Source organism: Canis lupus, chromosome 30 (assembly GCF_011100685.1).
Source record: "Canis lupus familiaris isolate Mischka breed German Shepherd chromosome 30, alternate assembly UU_Cfam_GSD_1.0, whole genome shotgun sequence".
NCBI classification, from domain to species: domain Eukaryota; kingdom Metazoa; phylum Chordata; class Mammalia; order Carnivora; family Canidae; genus Canis; species Canis lupus.
The window spans coordinates 11,355,313-11,380,703 of record NC_049251.1 but is presented as its reverse complement, the minus strand read 5'-3'; the positions used below and the strand labels follow the sequence as shown (position 1 = coordinate 11,380,703).

The window sequence follows — 25,391 nt, the reverse complement described above, 5'->3', positions numbered from 1 at the left end:
TAAATAAATAAAATCTTTAAAAAAATATTCAATAAACACTTTAGTGCTTGCAGTGTGGAAGACATATTCTAAGTGCTGAACAAATATCTGAATCATATAATCCACATAACAACAGGTAAATACATTTCTATTTTACAGATAAGGATATTGAGGTATAGAGGGTAGGTAATTCACAAGGTCATAGAACTGCTAAGTGGTGGAGCTATGATTCAAATCCAGGCCATCTGGCTCCAGAATCCAGGCACTTAAGCTTCCTTCCATAAATAAACCTAGTTATATGCAGATCATATTCTGTTAAGCAAACTTGAAGCTTCTATGGGACTAAAGATAAGAAAAAGAGAATTTGTAAACCTCCATCTCCTTAATACAATAAAGAATGAATTAAAAGACATATTCATCAGATGTGTAGTGTTTCCAGAGTTAATCTATCCATTGGGTCACTTAAAAGAAGGCAGGAAAAAGAATTTTTTATACCAATATAAATACAATTCTTTTAGGGTGCTTCAGGAAACCAGGAATTAAAAAATCAGAATTAACCAGGATTGTAAACACAGGAAAAATTGGCTTCACTCAATTCTTTAAGAAAACATTCTACAGGTAGTGCTGTCCCAAATGATCAATACATATGAACAAGCATCAGAGATAAAGCTGGAATCCTCTATCTCTCTAATGGCAGAGATGATGCCAAAATCTCCATTTCATAATCAAGAATTTTGGGGACCAAAGCCAGAATATCCTTAGCTGAATCCAGAACTTCAGTACTGCAACTAGAATCTCTAATCCTAGGGACCCAACAGATTGAGAAAAAGAACACTACTAATATTAGAGCAAAAGAGCCCCTACTGCTAGAACCTTGAGTATTTCTAAAGTGCATGTTTCAGTTTTTTTGTTTGTTTGTTTTGTTTCAGTTTTTTTAATTGAAGTATAGTTGATACAACATTATATTAGTTTCAGGTGTATAACATAGTGATTCCCTAAGTTTAAACATTAGTTCTCCAAAAAGTATAGCAATCATCTATTACCAGCATGTTTCAGTTTTTGATATCTCTGGCTGCAGAGTCTCAATGGTGGTAGTAAAGTTTCCACTTTCTTTCCTGAGCTTGGAAGAAGATATGTTTGAGGCACGCTCAAATAAGAAACACATTTTCCCATAATACCTGTGTTATACATAGGGCTTCCACTGTGAATGTGACCACAGAATTTCAGAACTGAGTAGGACCATCTACTGTAGTTCAAGATTCACATTACAGATGAAGGATTGTGGCCCAGAGAGTTTAGGTGTCTTGAAACATAATACACAGCTGGTCTCCTAACTCAGCCTAATGTTTTTTTCCCCACTCTATTCTACTGCCTGCTTTGGCTACAAGTGCACAAACAGGCCTGGAAACCCAACCGTTATTTCTACATTGAAACTATGAAGAAATGCTTTTAAATTCTAAATATTCTAGCTTAATACTAAACATTTAGAATCCAAATTGTTGATAAACAAGGGAACACCTATAATTGCCTCTTCCCACTTTTTGGACTGTTAATACTACACCTAAAGAATCCCTGAAAATAGGGCAGTTCAGCAGTTTAGCGGCGCCTTTGGCCCACGGCATGATCCTGGAGACTCTGGATTGAGTCCCACATCAGGCTCCCTGAATGGAGCCTGTTCTCCCTCTGCCTGCGTTTCTGCCTCTCTCTCTGTGTCTCTCATGAATAAATAAATAAAATCTTAAAAAAAAAAAAAAAACGAATCCCTGAAAATATGTTTAAAATTATTTGGGTCTACAATATTCTTTTTTAGTCTGTTCACTCAAACTTATGCTTCTTCATCTGCTGCAGCTGATGTTCTTGAAACTTTGTTCCCTATGATAAAGGGTCCCCTTGGTAGCTATCCTATCTTTCTGCTGCTGTCATCTAGGGAACCCCAAAATGGGATAAAAAAAGTTAAGTGGCAACCTCCAGCTCAACTAAGATTCACCTACAAATGAGGAAACTCCTAAATTTAACAATCCCCTCCCTACTTCATTGAGGGTATCATTTAGGTCAGTTCCTCATATTCCTTAGAACTGATGCATTTATTCCCTTGTGGAAGGAAAGGCAGAGCAACATGAGGGTACTGGAGATCTAAAGTGTAAAGTGGCAATGAGAACTGGGGGTGAGGGAGGGAGAAGGGTACAGAGGAGAGAGAGAGAGAGAGAGAGAGAGAGAGAGGGAGAGAGAGAGAGAGAGAGGGAGAGAACTAAAGATAAATGTACCTACTATGGATAAAAGCCAAACAAAATACCTGAAATTCTGTGATAAAAGTCATTAATGTTAAGATAGCCTAAAACATAAGAAATTATTTGCTCTAATAAAAACCTCAAAATTATCCAATGAAATGATAAAAGATCTTATAAAAGAAAACCTAACAATGTTTAAAGTTTAAACTAAGTTTATAAGACCAGAAGTTAAGGGGTTATTATTCTAGTCACAGTTTAAGATAAAAACTCAATGAGAAAGCATAAAATTATTAGTTAACAACATTTACCCAGGGTCCTATGTATTATAAATACTATGAGGAAGTGGGGGGATGGGTGAATATAAAGGCAGAAAAAGATACAAACAAAATATAAGGCAAAATAAATGAAAATTCCTGCCCTCCAAGAGCTTACAATCTAATTTGTGATATGATATATAAGCACAACAAAGCCTGAAAACAATGTTATAAATAATTGCAAAAAAAATCCAAACAAATCACAAAAGCAATAAGAAAAAATGGTAACATTTATGAAAAATGGATGAGATTATAGAAAAGGTGGGTATAATTTATTCAATGGCTCCAAACAGTGTTTGAGAAGGTCTCATTAATATATCCTTGTATAACTCTTAGAATTATCTTTTTCTTTTCTTTCTTTTTTTTTTAAGAATTATCTTTTTCTATTCCCAACAAACATTCTTCCAAAACTAGAATGTACTAACGAAACGATGCCTGTGAAACAATGCCTGCGTGGGAGTCAGTCTCTAGTTTCCCTTTTTCTATTAACTATGTAGCATTTTAGGAGAACTATATTTTCTTTTGAGTTTTATAAAAACAAACTATGTCGGGTGCCTTGGTGGCTCAGTTGATTAAGTGGCTGCCTTCAGGTAGGGTCAAGATCTCTGGGTCCTGGGATCCAGCCCTACATCCATCCCCTGCTCAGCGGAGAATCTGCTTCTCCCTCTCCCTCTGCTCCTCCTTTTGCCCCCACCCCCCACCCCTTGCTGGTGTGAGTGCACGTGCTCTTTCTCCAATAAATGAATAAAATCTTAAAAAAAAAGGCAGAAACAAAAAATCACCCTTATCATGAACCTAAATAAAATTTGATTACTTTAAAAAGAGTTAAAGGGAAAAAAAAAGAGCTAAGGAAGAAATTAAGGCAGTTTACATTAGAAAATATTTCATGCATCACATTATAAAATCTAATACATCACACATTATGTTCATAATCAACTTTTACAGAAAAGAGAAAAACTTCCACAAATATTACTAAATGGTATTAGCAGGCAAAAAAGAGGCCTAATAACTTGCAATAACGCAACATACTTTGATATGCATGCATGGGTAGGCTGCATGCACACAGGTAGATTCTGAACTTTTAATAACTTAAAAGCTCAGAAGTTACACAGTTAACAAGGAAAATATGTTGAATCTGTGTATTAAACATGAAACAGACAAAACTTTACAAACCATTAAATATAAATTTTCAGCTCAGAAAAAATTTCAAAAACAGCCTTCCTATACTGAATTAGTAGTGAGATCATCTTATATTCATTGTGGAGGAGACTTCCTTTTGGTGCTTCCCTTATAACAAAAAGGCTGTCTGGTTAATATTTGTACCTAAAATAATGAAATTTTTTCAGATGAGAAACTGGAAAGGAATTATTTTCTGAGAATATTTGCTTTACATAAACTCTAGAGCTATTTCAAGCAATTTAAATCTAAAATTTCTGAATATTGTTGAGTTTCAAATTATAACGATATCAGTAATACATGTAAGATAATTAAAATGAAAATACTTAAATAAAATAATTAAAATCTACAAATATGACTATGATAAAATTGTTTTCAAAATAAAATTGAAAACTACACAGGATCTCTTTGTATTAAGAATGTAATTCTACTAATAAGTGGGGAAAATTCTACACAAATTCAACCAAAAAATTTAGAGGTGGGTTTCACGGTCACAGCATGGAGGCCAGGCCCACGCTCACCTTGGACGTCTTCCTCTCCACCATCACCATCTTCTTCCTCATTGTAAGCCAGCTCAGCCTGCTTGTCTGCCTCGTACTCACCTACGTTACCATCATCCCCATTATAATCCGCCAGTTTAGAGCCATGCTGCGGATCAACAGGGGATTCATTCTCATCAAAGAATCGGCCTGTGAAGTAGGTAGAGGATTAATTCAAGAGTAAAGAGAGAAGAAAAGAAGGGACCTACACTGGAGGCAGACCAGAAAGTAGACAAGTGAAACCTGGCAACTTTCAGGGTACTGGTTATAAAAAAGATACATTTGGGGAAGGCTATCCAAGACAAAAAAGAAATAAGAATGAAGATTGAAAATAATTTTTTAAAAGAATTTCTCTTTTGTGTTAATTTCAGTACTTGCTACTTGAGGTTTGAATATTTTCTGAAAGAAAAGGTTACCATTTTCAGGACTGTATTCCTAATAACCAATGACTTCTCCAATACAAGTATTTATCTAATTTACCACTTTAGGAGAACAATAAATAATCTTATTACTAGATATAATACATATTTGAAATCTGTAGTCATTTGCTGCTTTATTAAATATCACTTTCTATTAATAATTTAGGTACTTTTCTTTGTAAAAATAAACAAGTACTAGGCAGACTAGTTTCTTTTCGGACGCTAAGACAAACTAACATAACTGATGGCTCTATCAAGTTCCTTCAGTGATAGTGACTTATGATAGTCTTGTATTTCCAAGGAGGGATGGCAGAAAGAATAAACCATCAGAATTCCTAGTGATATCTGTTTTGAAAAAACATCCCAAGTAATTCTGACTTATTCTTTCCCATTTCCTAAATAGGACTTTTAAAAGTCAGTGATACAGGAAGCTTAAGAAAGTTGACCTACATGAGACTGTTACATTGCACACATTCATAAAAATAAGAAATAAAAAAAAGCAAAAGACATAGCACCTACTGTAGAAAGCTATTCAACAATTAAGTATTGACAATAAAAATGTTAGGCACACTAAGATTTGACTCACAAAAACAAGTTAAACTCTACTTTGACATTAAACTTAAGTAGCATAAAAGTAAATTTTATTTCCAATTCCTAAAATTTAAATAACAGTAACCTACTGGCAATAGAAAAATTTAAGAGTTTTAAAAAATTGTAAAAACTTTCTATAATAAGTCTAAATTTTTTTAATTAAAAAAAGTACAAATGGAAAGAATTATGGAGGTATTGGTCAGTTCTACAAATAGCTCACCACATTATCAGGCCAATATATTTCTAGTTTTTGGATAAAGAGTCAATCAGGAAAATAGTTAAAAAACAAATCACACTTACAAAGGCTTTCAATGATAAGGGGTTTTTACATCGGAGACTAATGGGGGCTAATAAAAAGAGCATAAAATCATCTTATATTTATTCCAGAATAAGATGACTTTATTATTACATTATATGTTCAATTAACAAAAAAATGGAAAAGTTGATAAAATAGAGTTAGAGAAAAGAAATGGATATAAAAGAGATAAAAAGGAAAAACAGAAATAAGAATATGTAAGCTATTTGTGAGACAGACACCTTGTCACCTAATGATAGTTATGCAAAACAAAACATTTTGGTGGCTTTTGTTATTATTTCTTTCTCTAACAATAAAACAGATGATGCCAATGTTATAGAGATCTACATTTTCTTTTTAAAAAAGCATTATTTACTATGGACTAAACATCTGGAGCAGTTAAAACATCCTTATGCGATAAGAAACTGCTGTTTTTTTTATATATAAACATTTTAATATGGCAGTGAATTTCACAAGGTATATCATTTCCTCTAAGAAATTCTTTTACATTTTTTATCAATTATGAAATACAGAAGACTAAAAAGTTAGTCTGAAAAAGTTATTGTAAAACATAGTTAATATTATCAGACATGGTACATTAGCCAAAAAAAAATCAACCTATACTTATTATAATTTTCCAACAGAACAATTTATAGTTTCTTTCTTTTATAGGTGTTTGATGATCTGACTAGCCTGAATTCAGTCCTAAAATTATAATACTACAATTAGTGACACTAGCTACTAGACAGAGATAACCAGAAATCAGCAACAAGAATGATTGAGAAATCAACCACAGGGGTACCTGGCTGGCTCAGTTGGTGGAGTGTGAGGTTCTTGATCTCAAGAGTTGTAAGTTTGGGCATTGAGATTACTTTTTAAAAATCTTATATATATAAAAAAAGAGAATGGATGAGCACACCACTGTCCTTTGCTAAATAAGTAATTTGTGCTATCATATATACAGAATTTTCATTTTTGGAGAAACAGCTAACCCTTTGTATAGGGTTTCCAACATTATGATAGACAATAAGTAAGAAAAAAAGAACCAGCTACACAACATTGCCAGTCAAGTTGTGACATCAAACTTCACATTCAATAGTGAATGACTATGACAGTATAAATGAAAATGCATAAGTATAACAGGCTGCTAAATTATATAATGGTAAGGCAACATATTTGCAAAAAAAGAGTTCTATAAGGGAGAAATTTGTGTGGGTTAGAGCTAGAAGGGAAGGTTTCAAAAAAGAGGCAAATATAATAAACCATGACAGAGAGAAGGAAAGAAACATTGGAAGAATGGGTTAAGAAGGGAGATGGAGTATTCACGAGACAGTAGGTAGATTAATTTGACTGGATTTATATGAGAAGGTAGAAAGAGGAAGTTTAGACAAGAAAATTAGGAATAATTATGGCAAACTTTTACAGATAAAGATCTTAAGGGGTCTCCTACATCCCCTTCACAAGGTCATTGTTAGAATGAATGACAAAGTATATGAAAGTACCTACAATGCTTTTTCATACAACAAAGACTTGCTAATATATGTGCAAGGTATTGTGCTGGGCACTGAGATGCAAAAATAAACTTTCCATCTCCACTTCTGATAACTCATTGTAGTAAGGGAGACAAACATGTAAACAAATATTTAGAAAGTGATGCTATGTGTGTTATACCAAGTGACCTAGAAAGTGACATCTGAACATGGAGACTATTGCTATCATTAGTTTCTATTTGATAGAGAAGTCTGGACTTCAGGAAGGTAAGGAGCTATGAGGACTTAGACTAGGAAGATTTAACAGGAAATTAGTTAGGAACAGGTGAATCAAATACATTTAAAAATAAAAACTGAATACATGGTACAATGAAATGGAAAGACTCAAAGAATAATTTTATAATCCTAGCCTGGAAACTAAAAATAAAGATACTCATACCTAAAATGGAACAATTGGAAGGGTATGGGAAAGCAAATGCTTTAGGTATACTGAATTTAGGGTTACAGTAAGATATGCAAATACAAAATTTTATAGATGCATGGAAAAAGATGGAACTAGACTCTACAAAGTGAGGGCTAGATGTACATACTTAAGATTCATAAATGTAAAGATGATTGGTTAAATTATGAGAAGATAATTTCCATTAGGAAATATTTACAGAAAACAGCTACAAGTCAAAAGAATGATCTTAGGTAATGACTGTATTTAAGAAGGGAAAAAGAAAGTAATGAGGGTAAAGTTATCACATGAGGGCATAAAACTGATATGTTTCAACAAGAATTAAATATTGTATTTGATCTCTGAAGCATTTTACCTATTTATTTTTTATTTTTTTTAAGATTTTTTTTAAATTTATTTGTTCATGGCAGAGAGAGAGAGAGAGAGAGAGAGAGGCAGAGACACAGGCAGAGGGAGAAGCAGGCTCTACGCAGGGAGCCCAATGTGGGATTCGATCCCGGGTCTCCAGGATTGCGCCCTGGGCCAAAGGCAGGGCCAAACCGCTGCACCACCCAGGGATCCCTATTTATTTTATTTGAGAGAGTGAGAGTGCAAGGGCGGGGAAGGGTGGGGGGTGGAGAGAGATGGAGAGAGAGAGAGAGAGAGGGAGGGAGAGAGAGAAAATCTCAAGCTTGATCTGGGATCTCCAGGATCACACCCCAGGCTGAAGGCGGCACTAAACTGCTGAGCCACCGGGGCTGCCCTCATTTTACCTATTTAAAGATTAATTCACTTCTTTCTCTCAGTAACCACAATGTTAAAACTGTGCCCACCTAGATGAGTAATATGGTAATTATATTTCGTTTGGATCCCCAAATTTCCTTACATTTTTGCAAAATTCAATTGTTTACTTGAATATTATTTTCATCCTGGTAGCTGCTTAAAAGTGATTAACTTATCAGTGACAAGATACTAGCTCCAACCCAACAATTTAAACACAAGAACAAGAAGAAAGAAGCAACATATGTTCTAGCTACTGAAAAGTGTTCGGGTGGTATCAAGTTGGAAAAAAAAATCATAAGAGATTGGTTGATACACTTTTCAGTTCACTTTAAACAACAGAACTTCATACAGAATGATAGGTATTCTGTAAAACACCTTAAACATCAGACTACAAACTTCCAAACCAGTAGAAAACGAAAGGATGATGACAAATAACTACAACACTTCTCAATCACAAAAAGGCATTTCAATCAAGAGAACTAGACTGTATGTTTCAATCTCATACTGGAAATCAAACCAAGATAAGTCACTTCTTTGCTTCATTAGCTCAAGTTCAATCACAGGTTTCAACTTCTCAACTATTATATGAAAAACAGGCTTATGTTTTTCTAGTCATTCTTTTAATATATTATTACTATTATAAACAACATGAATCAATCTGAGTTGATCATAATAACTCAAGAGAGAAAGAGAAGGAAAGTTTATTCTAAAACTTTCCTATAGAATAAAAGGAAAGTTTATTCTAAAACTTTTCCTCTAGAAAAAGAGGCAACTTCTTTTTCTAGCCTTCATACTCCTGGTATCCATTTGTACCATTCATTTGGAAATCAACATACTCGAATAACTCTTACATTATTCAATTTAACACCTACAGTTTTGACTTCTTCAAGTATCCCTAAGGGTCCAAAGCATGTGATAACTTATCATCTGTTGAGACATGAGTTAGAGTTGTAAATGCTGGAATGGTGAGGTGTGCAAATTATGACAGAAATGTTACTGTAGGCTTTCCCCACAAAGCAATGTAGAGGGAAAACTACTGACTGGCTTTAGAATGGCTTACTTTGGTTTCATTAAGAGGCTCATTACGGGACAAAAGACCATACTTATTTTACATCTCAAGGTATAGGACCTGCATGTAGTAGATACAGGAAGTAAATCTATGGACTTACAGAAGGTAAAGAGAAACCAGGAAATGAAAGCAACATGGTAGCTGGAAATTACATCTAACGGCATCTGAACAATCTGACAATCAACACCCAGACCCCCATTTCCAATGCAGAGGTTCAACTGCTCTTTCCTCTTCTTTACTTTATCCACAGGCCACATTTTTGTTATTTTTTAAGACTAATTCTATGAGGGGGAGAAGAAGAAAAGGGAAACACAATTTGATTTGCATCAAGGTCAAATACTGTTTACCTTTTGCTTTTATCCTCCACCAATCCTACTGGACTAGTCTTAGAAACATTATAAAATAAAGGGGTCTGAGGTGGGAAGTATTTTGCTAATTTTTTAGTAACATTAGGCACACGTCACGTATTTATGACAAGTACATTAATCTTATTATGCACATTAAATAACTGAATGCTCCATTTCAACTTCAGTATTCATTTTTTTCAACTTCAGTATTCAAATATTCTTTAAGTCAGAATAAACAAGGCTATAATGTAATTGATTAACAAATTCTTACATGCCAAATATGATTGCCTTTCTGAATTCACGTCATGAAAAAAAGTCATCTCAAAATAATATTGTAGCATATTGAAGAATGGAGCAAACAATTTCTTCAAATATTTGAGAAAAAAATTTTAACTTTTTAAAAGTAAGCTTGCCACCCAACATGGGGCTTTAACTCACAACTCTAAGATTAACAATCCCATGCTTTTTTTTTTTTTAAGATTTTATTTATTTGAGATAGCAAGCAAGCATGCATGAGCTGGGTGGGGGGCAGGGAGAGATGTAGAAGCAGGCTCTCCACTGAGCAGGGAACCCAATGTGGGGCTTGATCCCAGGACCGTGGGCTCAAGACCTGAGCCAAAGGCAGATGTTCAACCCATTGAGCCGTCCAGGTGCCCCAGATGTCCCATGTTCTACCGACTAAATGGGCCAGGCACATTTATAAAAGTTCGTTTTGTTTTGTCTTGTTTTACATTTTTCTTTATAAAGTAGCACTATGATCCATACTTTACAAAAGTTTGACAGATTTTTCTATTTATTAAATATTTTCAGGTATACAGAGAAGTGTGGAGAACATCCATGTTTCTCCATCATCCAGAACTTTGTCTAATTAAAAAATTTTTTGCCATATTTGTCTTAGAACTTTTAAGATTTTACTTATTTATTTGAGAGAGGGAGGGAGAACGCACACAAGCAGGAGGGAAAAAGGGAGAAGTCGATTCCCTGCTGAACAGGAAGCCCAACATGGGGCTCGATCCCAGGACCATGACCTGAACCCAAAGCAGACGTTTAACCAACTGAGCCACCGAGGCGCCCTGTTTTAGAACTTTTCATAAAGAAAACATTACAGATATAAAGTTTCCTAGTACCTCTCCCTAGCATTCTCCTCCTATCCCCAAATAGGTCAAACATCCTCATGAAACTTTATGTATTCATTAATAAATAATATTGATGGGATACCTGGGTGGCTCAGTGGTTTAGCGCATTGCCTTCGGCCCAGGGCGTGACCCTGGAGTCCTGGGATCAAGTCCTGCATTGGGACCACATGGAGCCTGCTTCTCCCTCTGCCTATGTCTCTGCCTCTCTCTCTGTGACTCTCATGAATAAATAAATAAATCTTTAAAAAAAATAATATTGATTCATAAACTTTAAATATATCACAAATGGGCAGGAAAGAGTTAACTTGGCATGCCTGGTTTGCTCAAACCCTGTACATTCCAAAGAAAGGTTTGTCTTCAGGACTGGTGGTTGGCTGGAAGCTGGCCGTAACTTCTGAGCCTATGGAATGTTCTGCCTGATAAGTATTTTTGTATGCCTGAGGCCTTGGGCCATGCTATACTAGGATGATTAGATAAGTTTATTCTAACAAAGCAATTATTGTTTATATTTGGTTTTGCTAGGTGGAGGGTGGGAAGGCTACAGTCTGAGTAACTGAGTAGCTCAGTCACGAGGCCATTGCATGACATGTGGGCACTACATGACTGACCCCCAAGAAAAACTCAAGGATCAAGTGAGTTTTCTAGGTTGACAACATTCACACATCTTGTCACATGTTTGCTTGGAGGATTAAGCAAATCTCCATGCAACTCCAATGGGAGAGGATACCTGGAAGCTCGCCATGTGCTTTCTCCTGGATCTTGGCCCATGAGCCCTTTCCATTTGCTGATTCCAATCTCTGTCCTTTCACTGTACTAAACCACAACTGTGAGTATAACTCTTCTGTGTCCTGTGAGCCCCTCTAGTGAATTATCACATGTAAGGGTGATCTTGGGACTTCCAGCACATTATGCTTTTGAGATTTATCCAGTTGATAAATGTGGCTTTGTTCACTCATATGAACTCCTATATATAATTCCATTGTATGTATATGGTACATATGCCATGATTTATCCATTCTTTTTTTTTTAAGATTTTATTTATTTATAGAGATAGAGATAGAGAGAGAGAGAGAGGCAGAGACACAGGCAGAGGGAGAAGCAGGCATCATACAGAGAGCCTGACGTGGGACTCGATCCAGGGTCTCCAGGATCACGCCCTGGGCTGCAGGCGGAGCTAAACCGCTGCGCCACTGGGGCTGCCCCAGATATATCCATTCTTATATTGATGAACATTTGTTTCCAATTTTCAATGTAATACACAATGAATATTCTTGTACAGGTCTCCTAATACATATGAAAATGTTTTTAAGTACATATAAGGTGCTAAGTTGTAGGGCATGTGCATCTTCTCATTCTTATGATTGATCTTCTGATTAACAAAAGTTCTTAATTTTAATAAAGTCCAATTTATCATTTTTAAAATTCATGGTTAGCTTCTTGGGGGACAGGAGATTAACCTGGTTTAAGAAATCTTTGCTTATTCCAGGTCATTTAGATATATTTTGTTTCTTCTAGAGGTTTTATTGGCTTTAAATTTTAAATCTGCAATCTATCTTTAATTTAATTGAGTGTACTGTGGACATAGGAGAGCCAAGGTTAATATTTTTCATCTGGCTACTCAATGGACCCAGTACTACTTATTGAAAAGTCTATCCTTTTTTCCATTGCATTATATTATCAGCTTTGTCATAAATCAAGTGACCATATATATGTGGTTAATTTCTGTATTCTCCAATCTGTTGGAGAATTCTGTCTATTCTTGTCCCAATACCATATTGTCTTGATTACTTCATCAATAAGATTTCTTTTTTAAACTTTAGTTACTTAATCATGAGAGACACAGAGAGAGAGAGGCAGAGACAGGTAAAGGGAGAAACATGATCTCTGTAAGGAGCCCCAAGTGGGACAGGATCCGGGACCCTGGGATCACACCCTGAACTAAAGGCAGACACTCAACTAAGCCACCCAGACATCCCTCACTAATAAAGATTTATAAAAATCTTGATGTCTGATAGAAGTCACTAAGTTTCATTCTTCTTATAGATTATCTTGGCTATTCTTAGTCTTTTGCATTACCCTACATATTTCAGAATCATTTTATTTCCGCCAAATTCCATCCAGTTACCACCAAAAAGAAAAAAATTCTGCTGGGATAACGAATGGAATAGTATTGAAATTCTAGATCAATCAGAGAAGAACGGACATTTTTAAAAACACTGAGCCTTCCAATCTATCAACATGGATTTATTTTTTTATTATTTTTTAAATAAGAATGTATTTTATTTTTTTATGATTTTTAAAAAGATTTATTTATTTATTCAGAGAGAGAGAGAGAGACAGAGACACAGGCAGAGGGAGAAGCAGGCTCTATGTAGGGAGCCTGACATGGGACTTGATCCCCGGTCTCCAGGATCACACCCTGGACTGTAGGCGGCACTAAATCGCTGTGTCACTGGGGCTGCCCTCAACATGGATTTAGTTATATATCATCTGTCAATAATATTTTGTAGCTTATATAAATTCTTATGATGATTATTTTGTTAGATTTCTTTTCAAGAATCTGATGTATTTCATGCTATTAAAGATAGTTTTCTGGGGTGCCTGGCTGGCTCGGCCAGTGGAACAGGCAACTCTTGGAGTTGTGAATTTGGGCCCCATGTTGTATGTAGAGATTATTTAAAATAAAAATCTTAAAAAAATAAAAAAATAAAAAAAAATCTTTAAAAAAAGTAGTTTCTTTTTAAAAATTTCACTTGATATGTTTTTGCTGATATATACAATTAATTTTTTTTCTATTAGCCTTCTAATAACTTTGCTAAATATTTATTTAACATTTACTTTAATAGTTTGTAGATTGTTTGGAGTTTTCCACATATAAAATTATACCTGCAAATAATATCAATTAATCAGTTTTATTTCTTCCTTTGTAATCCCCATACTGTTTATTTCCTTTTTTGTACTTTGTATCATTGATTACACCTACAGTGAAAAGTTGAAAAGAAGTGATGACAGTGGTTATCTTAGGCTTCATGATTTCAAAGGGAAAATTTTTGATAGTTTCCCATTAAGTGATGTTTGTTATAAGATTTTTGTATATACTCTATCAAATTAGGGAAACTACTGGCTAGCTCTAGTTTGCTTACAATTGTTGTTTATCACAAATATATGTTGAATTTTTTTTTGTTTTTAATATTTTATTTACTTATTCATGAGAGACACACACAGAGAAAGACAGAGACACAGGCAGAGGGAGAAGCAGGCTCCATACAGAGAGCCCCATGTGGGACTCGATTCTAGGACTCTGGGATCATGCCCTGAACCAAAGGCAGACACTCAATCACTGAGCCACCCAGGTGTCCCGCGTTCAATTTCTTCAAATGCTTTCTTTGCACCTATGAGAAGCAACTACTCGATTTGCCTCATATGTTTTGTTAATATGGTGAATTATATAGACTGCTTTTTAAATATTACATATTTAATATGTAATATTAATTACATATTAATATTACACATCTCTGTCTCTCATGAATAAATAAAAATCTTTTTTTTTAAAAAAGTAAGGATCTGTATACACTTACTTGAATAAACTTGATAATTTTTGCTTCAAAATTTCTAGTTTTGATGAATTTTAAGTTTTGATAGAAGTATATTAAAATCTTTCACATTAGTTTTTTTCTTTTAAGATTTTATTTATTCACTCATGAGAGACACAGAGAGAGAGGCAGAGACATAGGCAGAGGGAGAAGCAGTCTCCCTGCGGGGAACCTGATGTGGGACTCGATCCCAGGACCCTGGGATCATCACCTGAGCCAAAAGTAGACAAACCACTGAGCCACCCAGGTGCCCCTCTTCTTTAAATTTTCTTCTTTCTTTCTTTCAAAATTACCTTCTTTTCTTCTTTTATCAATTGTTTTTTTTTAACTTTATTTATTTTATTTTATTTATGATAGTCACACAGAGAGACAGAGAGAGAGAGAGAGGCAGAGGGAGAAGCAGGCTCCATGCACCAGAAGCCCGACGTGGGATTCGATCCCGGGTCTCCAGGATCGCACCCTGGGCCAAAGGCAGGCGCTAAACCGCTGTGCCACCCAGGGATCCCTCTTCTATCCATTGTTTGTTGGAAGTGGTACCTTGTATTTCTATTTTTTTAGTGATTACCTTTTTTTTAAGTTTTTATTTTTTATTTATTTTTTAGGTAGACTCCCTGCCTGACGTGAGACTTGAACTCATGACCCCTGAGATCAAGAGTTACATGCTTAAAAAAAAAAAAAAAAAAAAGAGTTACATGCTTTACGAACCAAGCCAGCCAGGTACTCCACCCCCTAATTTTTAAACATACATAATTTAAACATTTTTAAAAACAAAATTACAAAGTATTCGGTATTACTATTTTCTTTCTGAGAGGGACATGAACTTTGTCACTTTACTCTTGAATACTTTCTCTTTTATTATTATTTGCTGTTTTTGCTGTCTTAACACAAAAATAATTTTAAGTCAATAATGAAATTTCATCAATAAGTTTGATTAATTTGAGTTCCCATTTTTTGTAGCTATTACTAGCCCTCTTCAATTTTTTTTACTAAAGATTAACCTTTATCCTTCTTTCATCAAATGTGTCTTTGAGAGGTAAACTCAGTCTTATGTAACTGAATGTGTCCTGATTTTATCCTCATTAGGTGGTATAACATTTTAACATTCTACGTTGGTAGTTATTTTTCACTCATTACACTGAGGACATTATTCCGTTATCTTCTGTCATTTGACTTGTTTATGAAAAAGTCTACTATCAATATAATTGTCATTCTTTGGAAATAATCTATGCCTTCTGGTATCATTTAAGTTTTTTTCCTTTGTTTTTGGATACCTCTGAAGCTTTTCTACAATGCCTAAAAGCAAAGCAGGCACATTCATCTGAAAATAGTGTCTTTAAAAAAAAAAAAAAATATATATATATATATATATATATATATATATGTTTTTTAAAAATATAAAAAAAAGAAAAAAAAAAGAAAAAAATATAAATATATATATATTTTTAAAGATTTTATTTATTTATTCATGAGAGACACACACAGAGAGAGGCAGAGGCAGAGGGAGAAGCAGGCTCCATGCAGGGAGACCGACGTGGGACTCGATCTGGGTCTCCAGGATCACGCCCTGGGCCAAAGGCGGCACTAAACTGCTGGGCTATCGGGGCTGCCCTAAGTATATACTTCTTAAGATTTTATTTATTTATTCATGAGAGACACAGAGAGAGAGAGAGGCAGAGACAGAGGCAGGGGGAGGAGCAGGCCCCCCACAGGAGCCCGATGTGGGACTCAATCCCGGGGCTCCAGGACCATGCTCTGGGCTGAAAGCAGACACCCAATGACTGTTCAACTACAGAAAATTCTGAGCTCTTCAACTTCTTCAAAATTATTTTCAAGTATTAATTATCTACCAGTTCCTCCATTCTCTACCCGAAACTGTTATTAGACATATATATATATTCTGCCTAATATCTCTGTCATATATACATATATTTGTCTCCATATCCATCTCATTGCCATTCCGTGCTATATCCTTGGTAAATATCTCAGTACAAGCTTCCAAATAACTTATTTTAGTCAACTATTTTCATGGTCTAGCATCTCATAGACTGATTTTTATTTCAGTGACTGTATTTTTCATTTCTAAAATGTATAACTGGTTTTTATATTTACCTGTTTTTGCTTTCTCTCTGCCTGTTTCTTCTTAATCTCTTCTTTTTTTGAGTAAGTTATCTCTTCATTTACCACTTTGAGCATCCTTAAACTTAGTTTTTAGCAGACTGTTAGATAAAATTCTTTTCACATTCCAGTTGTTGATATGGTGGCTATGTCCCTTAGCACTAATATTTTTCAGACATTTTAGAGTTTTGGTTTGCTCACCCATTTTCCATGTATTTGAGGTATTTATGCTTTTTCTCTTTTTCCCTCTCTGTGTCAACCCATATTATTAAGTTTAAAGACATTTTCACCCAGTTTCCTAGTTGAGAATGAGATTTATAATCACATTTCAGAGTTTCTATTCCATGATGCTATTGGAGATAGCAAAGATTTGGTATAAAACCAATAGTGGTGTGGTATGATCATGCTCCATGGTCACAAGGTGCATCTGCAAGTTTCTATCTCTATAAGTCTTCAGATTGCTAAATACTATAGTCCTTGAGAGCAGCCAGCAATAGCTTTATTTTCTGTTTCCTTTGCCAGGTGAGATGGGGCAATAACTAAGTCCTGGCTTTAAACAATAAGCATGGCTCCTATTTTATTCTTGAGCCAAATTCCTGGAAACTTACATTTCCAGACCTGAGAATCATAGGTTCAATCATTCAGTTCCTTTCATCATCTAGTATTTTTGATTCTCTCTCTTTTTTTTTTTTTTAGTATTTTTGTTTCTTGAAAGACCACAAAAATGTTAGCATTGTTTTGAGATTATCAGTACCTTTTTAGTTCTCTTTTTTATATATTTTGTCTATCACATGTATATATATGTATATACTCTCAGATACTCTAGCTTGTCTCTCCAGTATTGTTCAGGAGAATCATTAACCTTGGTTAAGTAAACAAACACCTGCTGCTACTGAAGCATACTATACAGAAAAAACTCATATGAAAGGCAGCTTCATCATTGCCTATTGTTTCAAATAGCTGTCTTTGCAACTTTCAGTATGAAGCTAATATTTGAAAAGAACTGTTCTCTCTACTCAAGGCATCTAAATATACAGAGTTATGTTGCTCCTACTGGCAAAGAGGTAGGATATACATGAATTTTCAGTTTCAACTACTTTGGAGGATGTCTCACTCCCTCCTTGAAATATGCCTCCAGGATACTTTGAAATATCACCTAAACTCTATTCTGTGTTATAATATAGCCTACATTCTACATTTTAAATTAAACCAACCCAAATAGATCTTCCAGATATAATGAAACATGCCAACAAATTATCTAGCCATTTCCACATGACGTGGCAATACAAAATTTAATTTATAAAAATATATCAATAAAAATATGATATGCTAACATAAAAAAATACTAAATTTAAAGCTGCCCAAAAATTGTGGTGATTGTTGTATAAAATCTAAGATTGTTCCTCCTATATCCAGTCAGGAAAAATTATAGCTATAAATGCATAACGTTCCACCTCACAGGTATTCAATAAAAGTTTATTTAAATGAATATATTAGTAAGAAAAAGAAATGTGAAGATTTAAGTATCTAAAACTTAAAAGTTAAAAAGTTTAATACCTAAAAACTTAGAAATTAAAGTGATAAACCACCAGTAGCAAAGAATAAAATAAGACAGATTAGAAATTAAACAGTGGCAGGGGCACCTGGGTGCTTCAGTTGGTTGAGTGTCTGACTCTTGATTTTGGCTCAGGTCATATCAGGGTCATGAAATTGGGCCCTGCTATGAGCTTAGGCTCTGCACTCAGTGGGGAGTCTACTTGAGATTCTCTCTTTCTTCCTCTGCTCCTCGTCCTTTACTCTCATGTTATTTCCCTCTAAAATAAATAAATAAATCTTAAAAAAAAAAAAAAGAAATTAAACAGTGACAAAATCAATAGCTGGGTTTTTGAAAACTAGAAAAATTTAAAAAAACCTGATAAATGGGTAGCCCCGGTGGCCCAGTGGTTTAGTGCCACCTTCAGCCTGGGGTGTGATCCTGGAGACCCAGGATTGAATCCCTTGTCGGGCTCCCTGCATGGAGCCTGCTTCTCTCTCTGCCTGTGTCTCTGCCTCTCTCTCTCTCTGTGTCTGCCATGAATAAATAAATAAGTAAATCTTAAAAAATAAATAAATAAAACATTTTTAAAAACCTGATAAACTACAATTTAAAAAAGAGTGACTATATAAGTTTTAGGTCTAAGAATTTTAGAATAAATTAAAAGTAGGGAAGTTCTCATAAGCATATATTAATATAATTTATGACCAAGTTATTTTATGTGACTATCTACAGAAATAAAAAATTCTTATTTGATACAGTAAGTTTAACAAATATTTAACAAATGCCTACTATGTAGATGAAACCTCTTGCCCCCAAGAAGTTACCACTTTATTTTATTTTATTTTTTTTTTGAAGTTACCACTTTAATACAGAAGGCAAGTAAATGAACAGTTACAGAATTCAGGACATACTATCCAACATTGCTGGTTCTTTAATGTTTTGTTTTTCAGATTTAAGGAAACCCTTTTCTCTTCTCTCTTAAGAGATCTATAACTTTTTTTCATTTTTTTAAGCGATCTATAACTTAAAGCAACTTGAAAAAATATGCCATGTGAATAAATATGAAACAATTTCTTTTTCTCTCTACATGATCCCTCTAGAATTCAGTAATCTTATATTCATGTAATATAGTTATTTGGGTAAGTTCAGTAAGAAATCTGTTCTCTTGGTATTAGGACACTTGGAAACTTTGGGTATATTACCAAGAATCTGACTAAATGTCATACTTGTGAATGATGCATAAAATCCAATATAACCAGACAGCTTTACAAATCTAAGGTTGACTATAAGGAGTCAATATTTATAAAGCACCCCCTTAGAAAGACCAGCTTGTATCAGGGGTACAGGTTTCCCAGCCTTGTAAGTGAATCACAAAGGTCAGTTCCTGGCAGGCTCAGGAAGCTCAGGATCTTGGGAACCTGGAGAAGAGAGGAATTCAAATAGGTCTACAGGTATTGCAGGCAAAGTCTGATGGCCAGTCCTTGGGCTTGGCTTCCTAACCTCCAGAGGCTTTTAAAATTAGAATCTGAGGGGGCAGCCTGGGTGGCTCAGTGGTTTAGCGCCACCTTCAGTCCAGGGTGTGATCCTGGAGTCCCAGGATTGAGTCCCGCATCGTGCTTCCTGCATGGAGTCTGTTTCTCCCTCTGCCTGTGTCTCTGCCTCTCTCTCTCTCTCTGAGTGACTATCATAAATAAATAAATTAATTAATTAAAAAAAAAAAGGAATTTCCTAGGTGAGGAGAGCCACAAAGGTGTCTTTTGTTATGCTGATAAGGTTAGTGTTGGAAGGAAGCTAAGGTTGGAAACCAGTTGCCAAGACAACCATGTGATTAGAGGGTGGGAACTTTTAGTCCCACACTCTCAACCTTTTAGGAGAGGGGAGGAAGGCTGGAAGTTGATTCAATCACAAATGGCAACGACTTCAGCAATCACACCTACGTGATGAAGCCTTCCATAAAAACCCAAAAGGACAGGGATCAGAATGCTTCTGGGCTGGTGAGCTTTGGGGAGAGTGATGCACTTGGAAAGGGCATGGAAACTCCACACTGTCTCCCTATACCTTCCAATACCTCTCTTCTATCTGGATGTTCCAGAGTTCTATCCTTTCAGAACAAGGCTGTTATCTAGTAATTAAAATAGAGTTCTGTGAGCCACTCTAGCAAATTAAGCAAATTCAAGGAAGGGATTGTTGGAACCTCAGATCTACCATCCCTCCCTTGGTCAGAAGCACAGACAACAATCTGGACTTTCGAATGGTATCTGAAGTGGAGGAGAGGAGAGCAATCTTGTATGACTGAGACCGTAATCTCTGAGATCTGAGGCTATCTTGCAGTAGATACTGTCAGAATTGAGTTGAATTGTAGGACACCTAGGGTGGTGTCTGAGAATTGGTTGGTCATGTGGGAAAAACCCATACACATCAGAACTGGTATCAAAATTGTTACATTATGGTAGGGAGAAGGACAAGAATTGGAAAAAATGGAAATTCTAAAGATAGGTTAAAAATAGTGCAACAATTTAATGTGCATATGTGTAAAAACAGAAAAGAAAGAGAAACAGAAGAAAAACAAAGGATAAAAATTCTGGGACAGATGGTTATCAGGATAGAGAGAAACTGGGACGCCTGGGTGGCTTAGTGGTTAAGCATCTGCCTTTGACTCAGGGCCTGATCCCAGGGTTGGGGATCAAGTCCCACATCAGGCTCCTGCAGAGAGCCTGCTTCTTCCTCTGCCTGTGTCTCTGCCTCTCTCTCCGTCTCTCATGAATAAATAAATAAAATCTTTTTTTTAAAAAAAAGGATAGAGAAAAATTAATTTGGATCACTGTAAATTCCAAAGAAGTCAAATAATCTGTTAGGGGGAAAAATAAATGAAAACTGAGTAGCAGCCCATTTAAGCTCAGATAAAGAACAGATGATTTTAAAAAATGAAGGTTCTCATTAGAATGAAGATGGATATGCCTGAATATATACAAATAAAAATTCAATGCATCAAAAATCAGCTAAGTTGCAGGATACAAGATCAACAAACAAAAATCAGCATAACTGGAGAAATGTGGAGAAAGAACCTTTGTGCACTGTTGGTAGAAATGTAAATTGTATACAGCCACCATGGAAAAGTTCCTCAAAAAATTAAAACTAGAACTGTCATATTATCCAACAATCCCACTTACAGTATTTGTCTAAAGAAAATGAAAACATTAACTCCGAAAGATATATGCACTCCAATGTTCACTACAGCATTATTTACATTACTCAAGAGATGGAGGGGCACCTGGGTGGCTCAGTGGGTTAAGCTTCCAACTCTTGATTTCAGCTCAGGTCATGATCTCAGGGTCGTGAGATTGAGCCCCATGTTGGGCTCTGTGCTTAGTGCGGAGTCTGCTTGTCCTTCTACCACCTCTGCTCCTCCCCCTGATCACATGCTCTCTAAAATAAATAAATAAAATCTTAAAAAAAAAGAGAGAGAAAGATGGAAACAACCTAAGTGTCCATCAATGGATAAGTAAAGAAGTTGTGTGGCATATATATTCAATGGAATATTATTCAACCATAAAAAGAAGGATATCTTGCCATTTGCGATAATATAGGTGGAACTTGAGGGCATTATATTAAGTGAAATAAGTCAGAGAAAGATAAATACCATATGATTTCTTTTACACATTTTTTTAAAAAGAAAAAAAAAAAACCCACAAACTTATAGATACAGTGGGCAGATTGACAGTTCCTAGAGGTGGAGGTAGGGATGGGAGAAATGGGTAAAGGAGGTAAAAATGTTTAAACAAAACAAAACAAAACAAAAATGCAGCTGATGTAAAACAGGCACAGAAATTCTGAATCATATTAAAAGTATTGACTTTGTGTGTATATACATATATACACGTTTATATATGCTGATGTAAAATATACATATAATATATACAAAACACTGATGCACAGCTATTATTTCTACAAAAATGAAAATATTCTAAATTTTTAAGATGAAACAAATATTACATATTTTTTAGAAATTTGTATAAAAATTAGAACTTCAAAAGCCCAGGAAAAAATCAGTCATATTTCTGTGCATTAGCAACAAACAATCTGAAAAGGAAATTAAGAAAAGAGTTTACAATAACATCAAAAAGAATAAAATGCTTAAAAATAAATTTAATAACCAAGGAGGCACAAGACTTGTACACTATAAAATACTGCTGAAAGAAATTAAAGATATTCTGAATAAGTGGAAAGACACCCATTTTCATGGACTGGGAACTTACTATTGTTCAGATGACAATATTCCTCAAAGTAATCTACAGATTCAATGTAATTAAAATCCCAATTGCCTTGGAGTACCTGGTTAGCTCAGTTAGTAGAGCATGTGATTCCTGATCTCAGGGTAATGAGTTCATGTACCACATTATGTGTAGAGCTTGCTTAATTAAAAAAAAAAAAAAAGCCAACTGTCTTTTTAGTAGTAATGACAAGCAGATCCTAAGAGTCATATGGAATTGTAAGATATCACAAATAATCAAAATAATTTTATAAAGAAAAACAAAGTTGGAGAACTCATACTTCCTAATTTCAAAACTTACTACGAAGTTATAATAATCAAAACAGTGTGGTAGTGGCATCTGGAAAAGAATTGAGAGTCTAGAATAAACCCATCTAATTAATTTTCAACAGGGATTCCAAAACTGTTTGATGGAGAATAAAGAGTCTCTTCAGCAAAGAGTATGGGACAACTAATACCTGCATACAGAAGAATGAAGCGGATTTTGACCTCAATATATATAAAAATTAGATTAAAAAATAATATAAGAAATAGATCAAACCCTGCATATAAGAGGCAAAACTATAAAACTTTTAGAAGAAAACACAGGGGGAATCTTTATAAGCTTTAATTATGCAAAGGTTTCTCAGATATGACAATAAAAGCATGAACAACAAAACAAGAGATAAACTGGACTTCATCAAAATGAAAAAACTTAGTGCATCAAAGGACACCATCAAAGAGTAAAAAGATAACTCACTGAATGGGCAAAAATAATTGCCCATTGCCAATACAAAAATTGCCAATTTTTGTAATTCCCAATACAAAAATTATGTATCTGATGAGAGTCTAGTACCCAAAATATATAAAAGAATGCTTGAAATTCAACAACAAACAACCCAATTTAAAAATGGGCAAAGGACTTGAAGACATTTCTCCAATGAGGATTATACAAATGGCCAATGAATACATAAAAAGATGCTCAATGTCATTAGTAATAGGGATATGCAAATGAAAATCACAGTGAGGAGCACTTGTCTGGCTCAGACAGTGGAGCATGTAACTCTTGATCTCACGGTTGTAAGTTAGAGCCCCATGATGGGGGTAGAGATTACTTAAAAATAAAACCTAAGAAAAAAAAAGGACATCACAATGAGATACCACTTCACACCCAATAGGATGGCAACAGTGAAAAATAAAACAAAAAACCCCAGAAAGTATTAATTGTTGGCAAGGATATAGAAAAATAACTGTCATGCACTTCTGGTAAGACTGTAAAATGAAAAAAAAAAAAATGAAAGAAAAAAAAAAAAGACTGTAAAATGGCACAGTCACTGTGGAAAATAATTTGGCGGTTCCTTTATAAAGCTAAGCACAGAATTACCACACAGCCCAGCAATTCCATATTTTAGGTATATACTTGAAAGAATCGAAAACAAGAGTTCAACAAAAACTTGTAAATGAATGTTCATACAGCACTATTCATGACAAAAAGTGGAAACAATTCAAATTCAAATAAATGGATAACAAAATGTACTCATACAACTGAATATTATTTAGCCATAAAAAACACTGCACAGACTGAACCTTGACAACATCATGCTAAGTAAAAGCAGCCACACACAAAAAGCCATATATTGTGATTTCACTTATATGAAAGATTCAGAATAGGTGACTCCATCAAGTCAGAAAGCAGATTAGTCCTTGACAGGGACTGTGGGTAGGAGAGAACTGGAATGGCTGCTTAATGGATACAGGGTTTTCTTTTGCAGTGATGAAAATGTTCTAGAACTAGACAGTTGTGATTATCACCCAACATTACAAATGTAGTAAATGCCACAAAATATACTCTCTTTGGTGAATTTTATGTGCATTTTGCCACAATTTAAAAATTATTTTTTATTAAAAAATTCTTGCATGATAAACTATACTTCTCATGTCAGGAAAGGCAATGGAGTAAAACTGTGGTAAAAGTAACTTATAAAAGGTTAATATCTAAATTATCTATAAAGATTTGACACAAAGATATATGCTCAATCTCCAAAGTTATCAGGCGAAGTGGTCAAAAGTGACACACAGGGCAGCCTGGGTGGCTCAACCTGGAGACCCAGGATGGAGTCCCATGTCAGGCTTCTTGCATGGAGCCTACTTCCTCTGCCTGTGTCTCTGTTTCTCTCTCTCTCTGTGTCTCTCATGAATAAATAAATAAAATCTTTAAAAAAAAGTGACACAGATTATATAACAAGAAATAATTACTATAAAATTCTTCACATAAAAATGGAGAGGCCACCAGAAAGTAAAGGCTTATTGAAACATCTTTAAGGAATCATTATATCCTAAATGCATTATAAAAGAGTTAAAAAGCAAATGTGGCCAGGCCATAGGGAAATAAATAAGTTTAAAATCTCAGTGACATTGTGAAACTGTTCTAGAGAATAAACTGACAATGCATAATGAGGTATAAAGCTTGTCAAATACTTTGACCTAGTAATTTCAGTTGGGGGACAACTTTTAAAGGAACACACTCAAAGTAGGAGAAGCAGGAAATAATGTGAAAATAAGATATTCATAGCCATGACAACTAATATGAGAACATATGAAATAATCAACAAAAGAGGAGAGCTGAATGAACTTTTATTATTGCTTAAACACAGGAATATTTGCATGTGTCTATATATGTGTGTATAAGTCTATTTAATATAACAACTGTGTAACTATTTGATAGGTTAAAATGTATGTGAAGATAATTCCAATGTAAATCACAAAACAGTGCTCCCATTGATTTTAGCTCTATATATACAGTGAAAAGAATTTGGAGTAAGAGTTTAAAACTCAATAGGCTCTTTTAATGAGTCGTAGAAAATAATAATTCCCCGGCAATTATTTTCCAATCACATTCTTTATCCAAAGATCAGTTAAAAAAAACAACAGGTATGGCAACAATAAAAAGTTTTATAGGATAAACTATTAAGTTTAGAAGAAAGTCTTAAATGAGTTAAGATACTGAATTAAGGTATTTTGTTTTGCCCTTACTACAAACCTCTTTTTGTTGAGATAAAAATTTTCAGGCCAATTCCTCAACAAAATTTTGA

General features: G+C 34.7%; 1 protein-coding gene across 3 annotated transcripts in view; it reads right to left on the bottom strand.

The window, feature by feature from the left end:
• The window catches only part of GOLM2 (golgi membrane protein 2), a 99,779-nt gene that overhangs the window by 5,178 nt on the left and 69,210 nt on the right, over window positions 1-25,391 (bottom strand). For 2 of the 3 annotated variants that reach the window (XM_038580274.1, XM_038580275.1), the window contains one exon: window positions 4,219-4,386. The exons of the other annotated variant lie outside the window; for it this stretch is intronic. In XM_038580274.1, coding sequence (XP_038436202.1) covers window positions 4,219-4,386 — 168 coding nt within the window. The remainder of the gene's footprint in view (window positions 1-4,218; window positions 4,387-25,391) is intronic. 3 annotated transcript variants of the gene reach the window in all.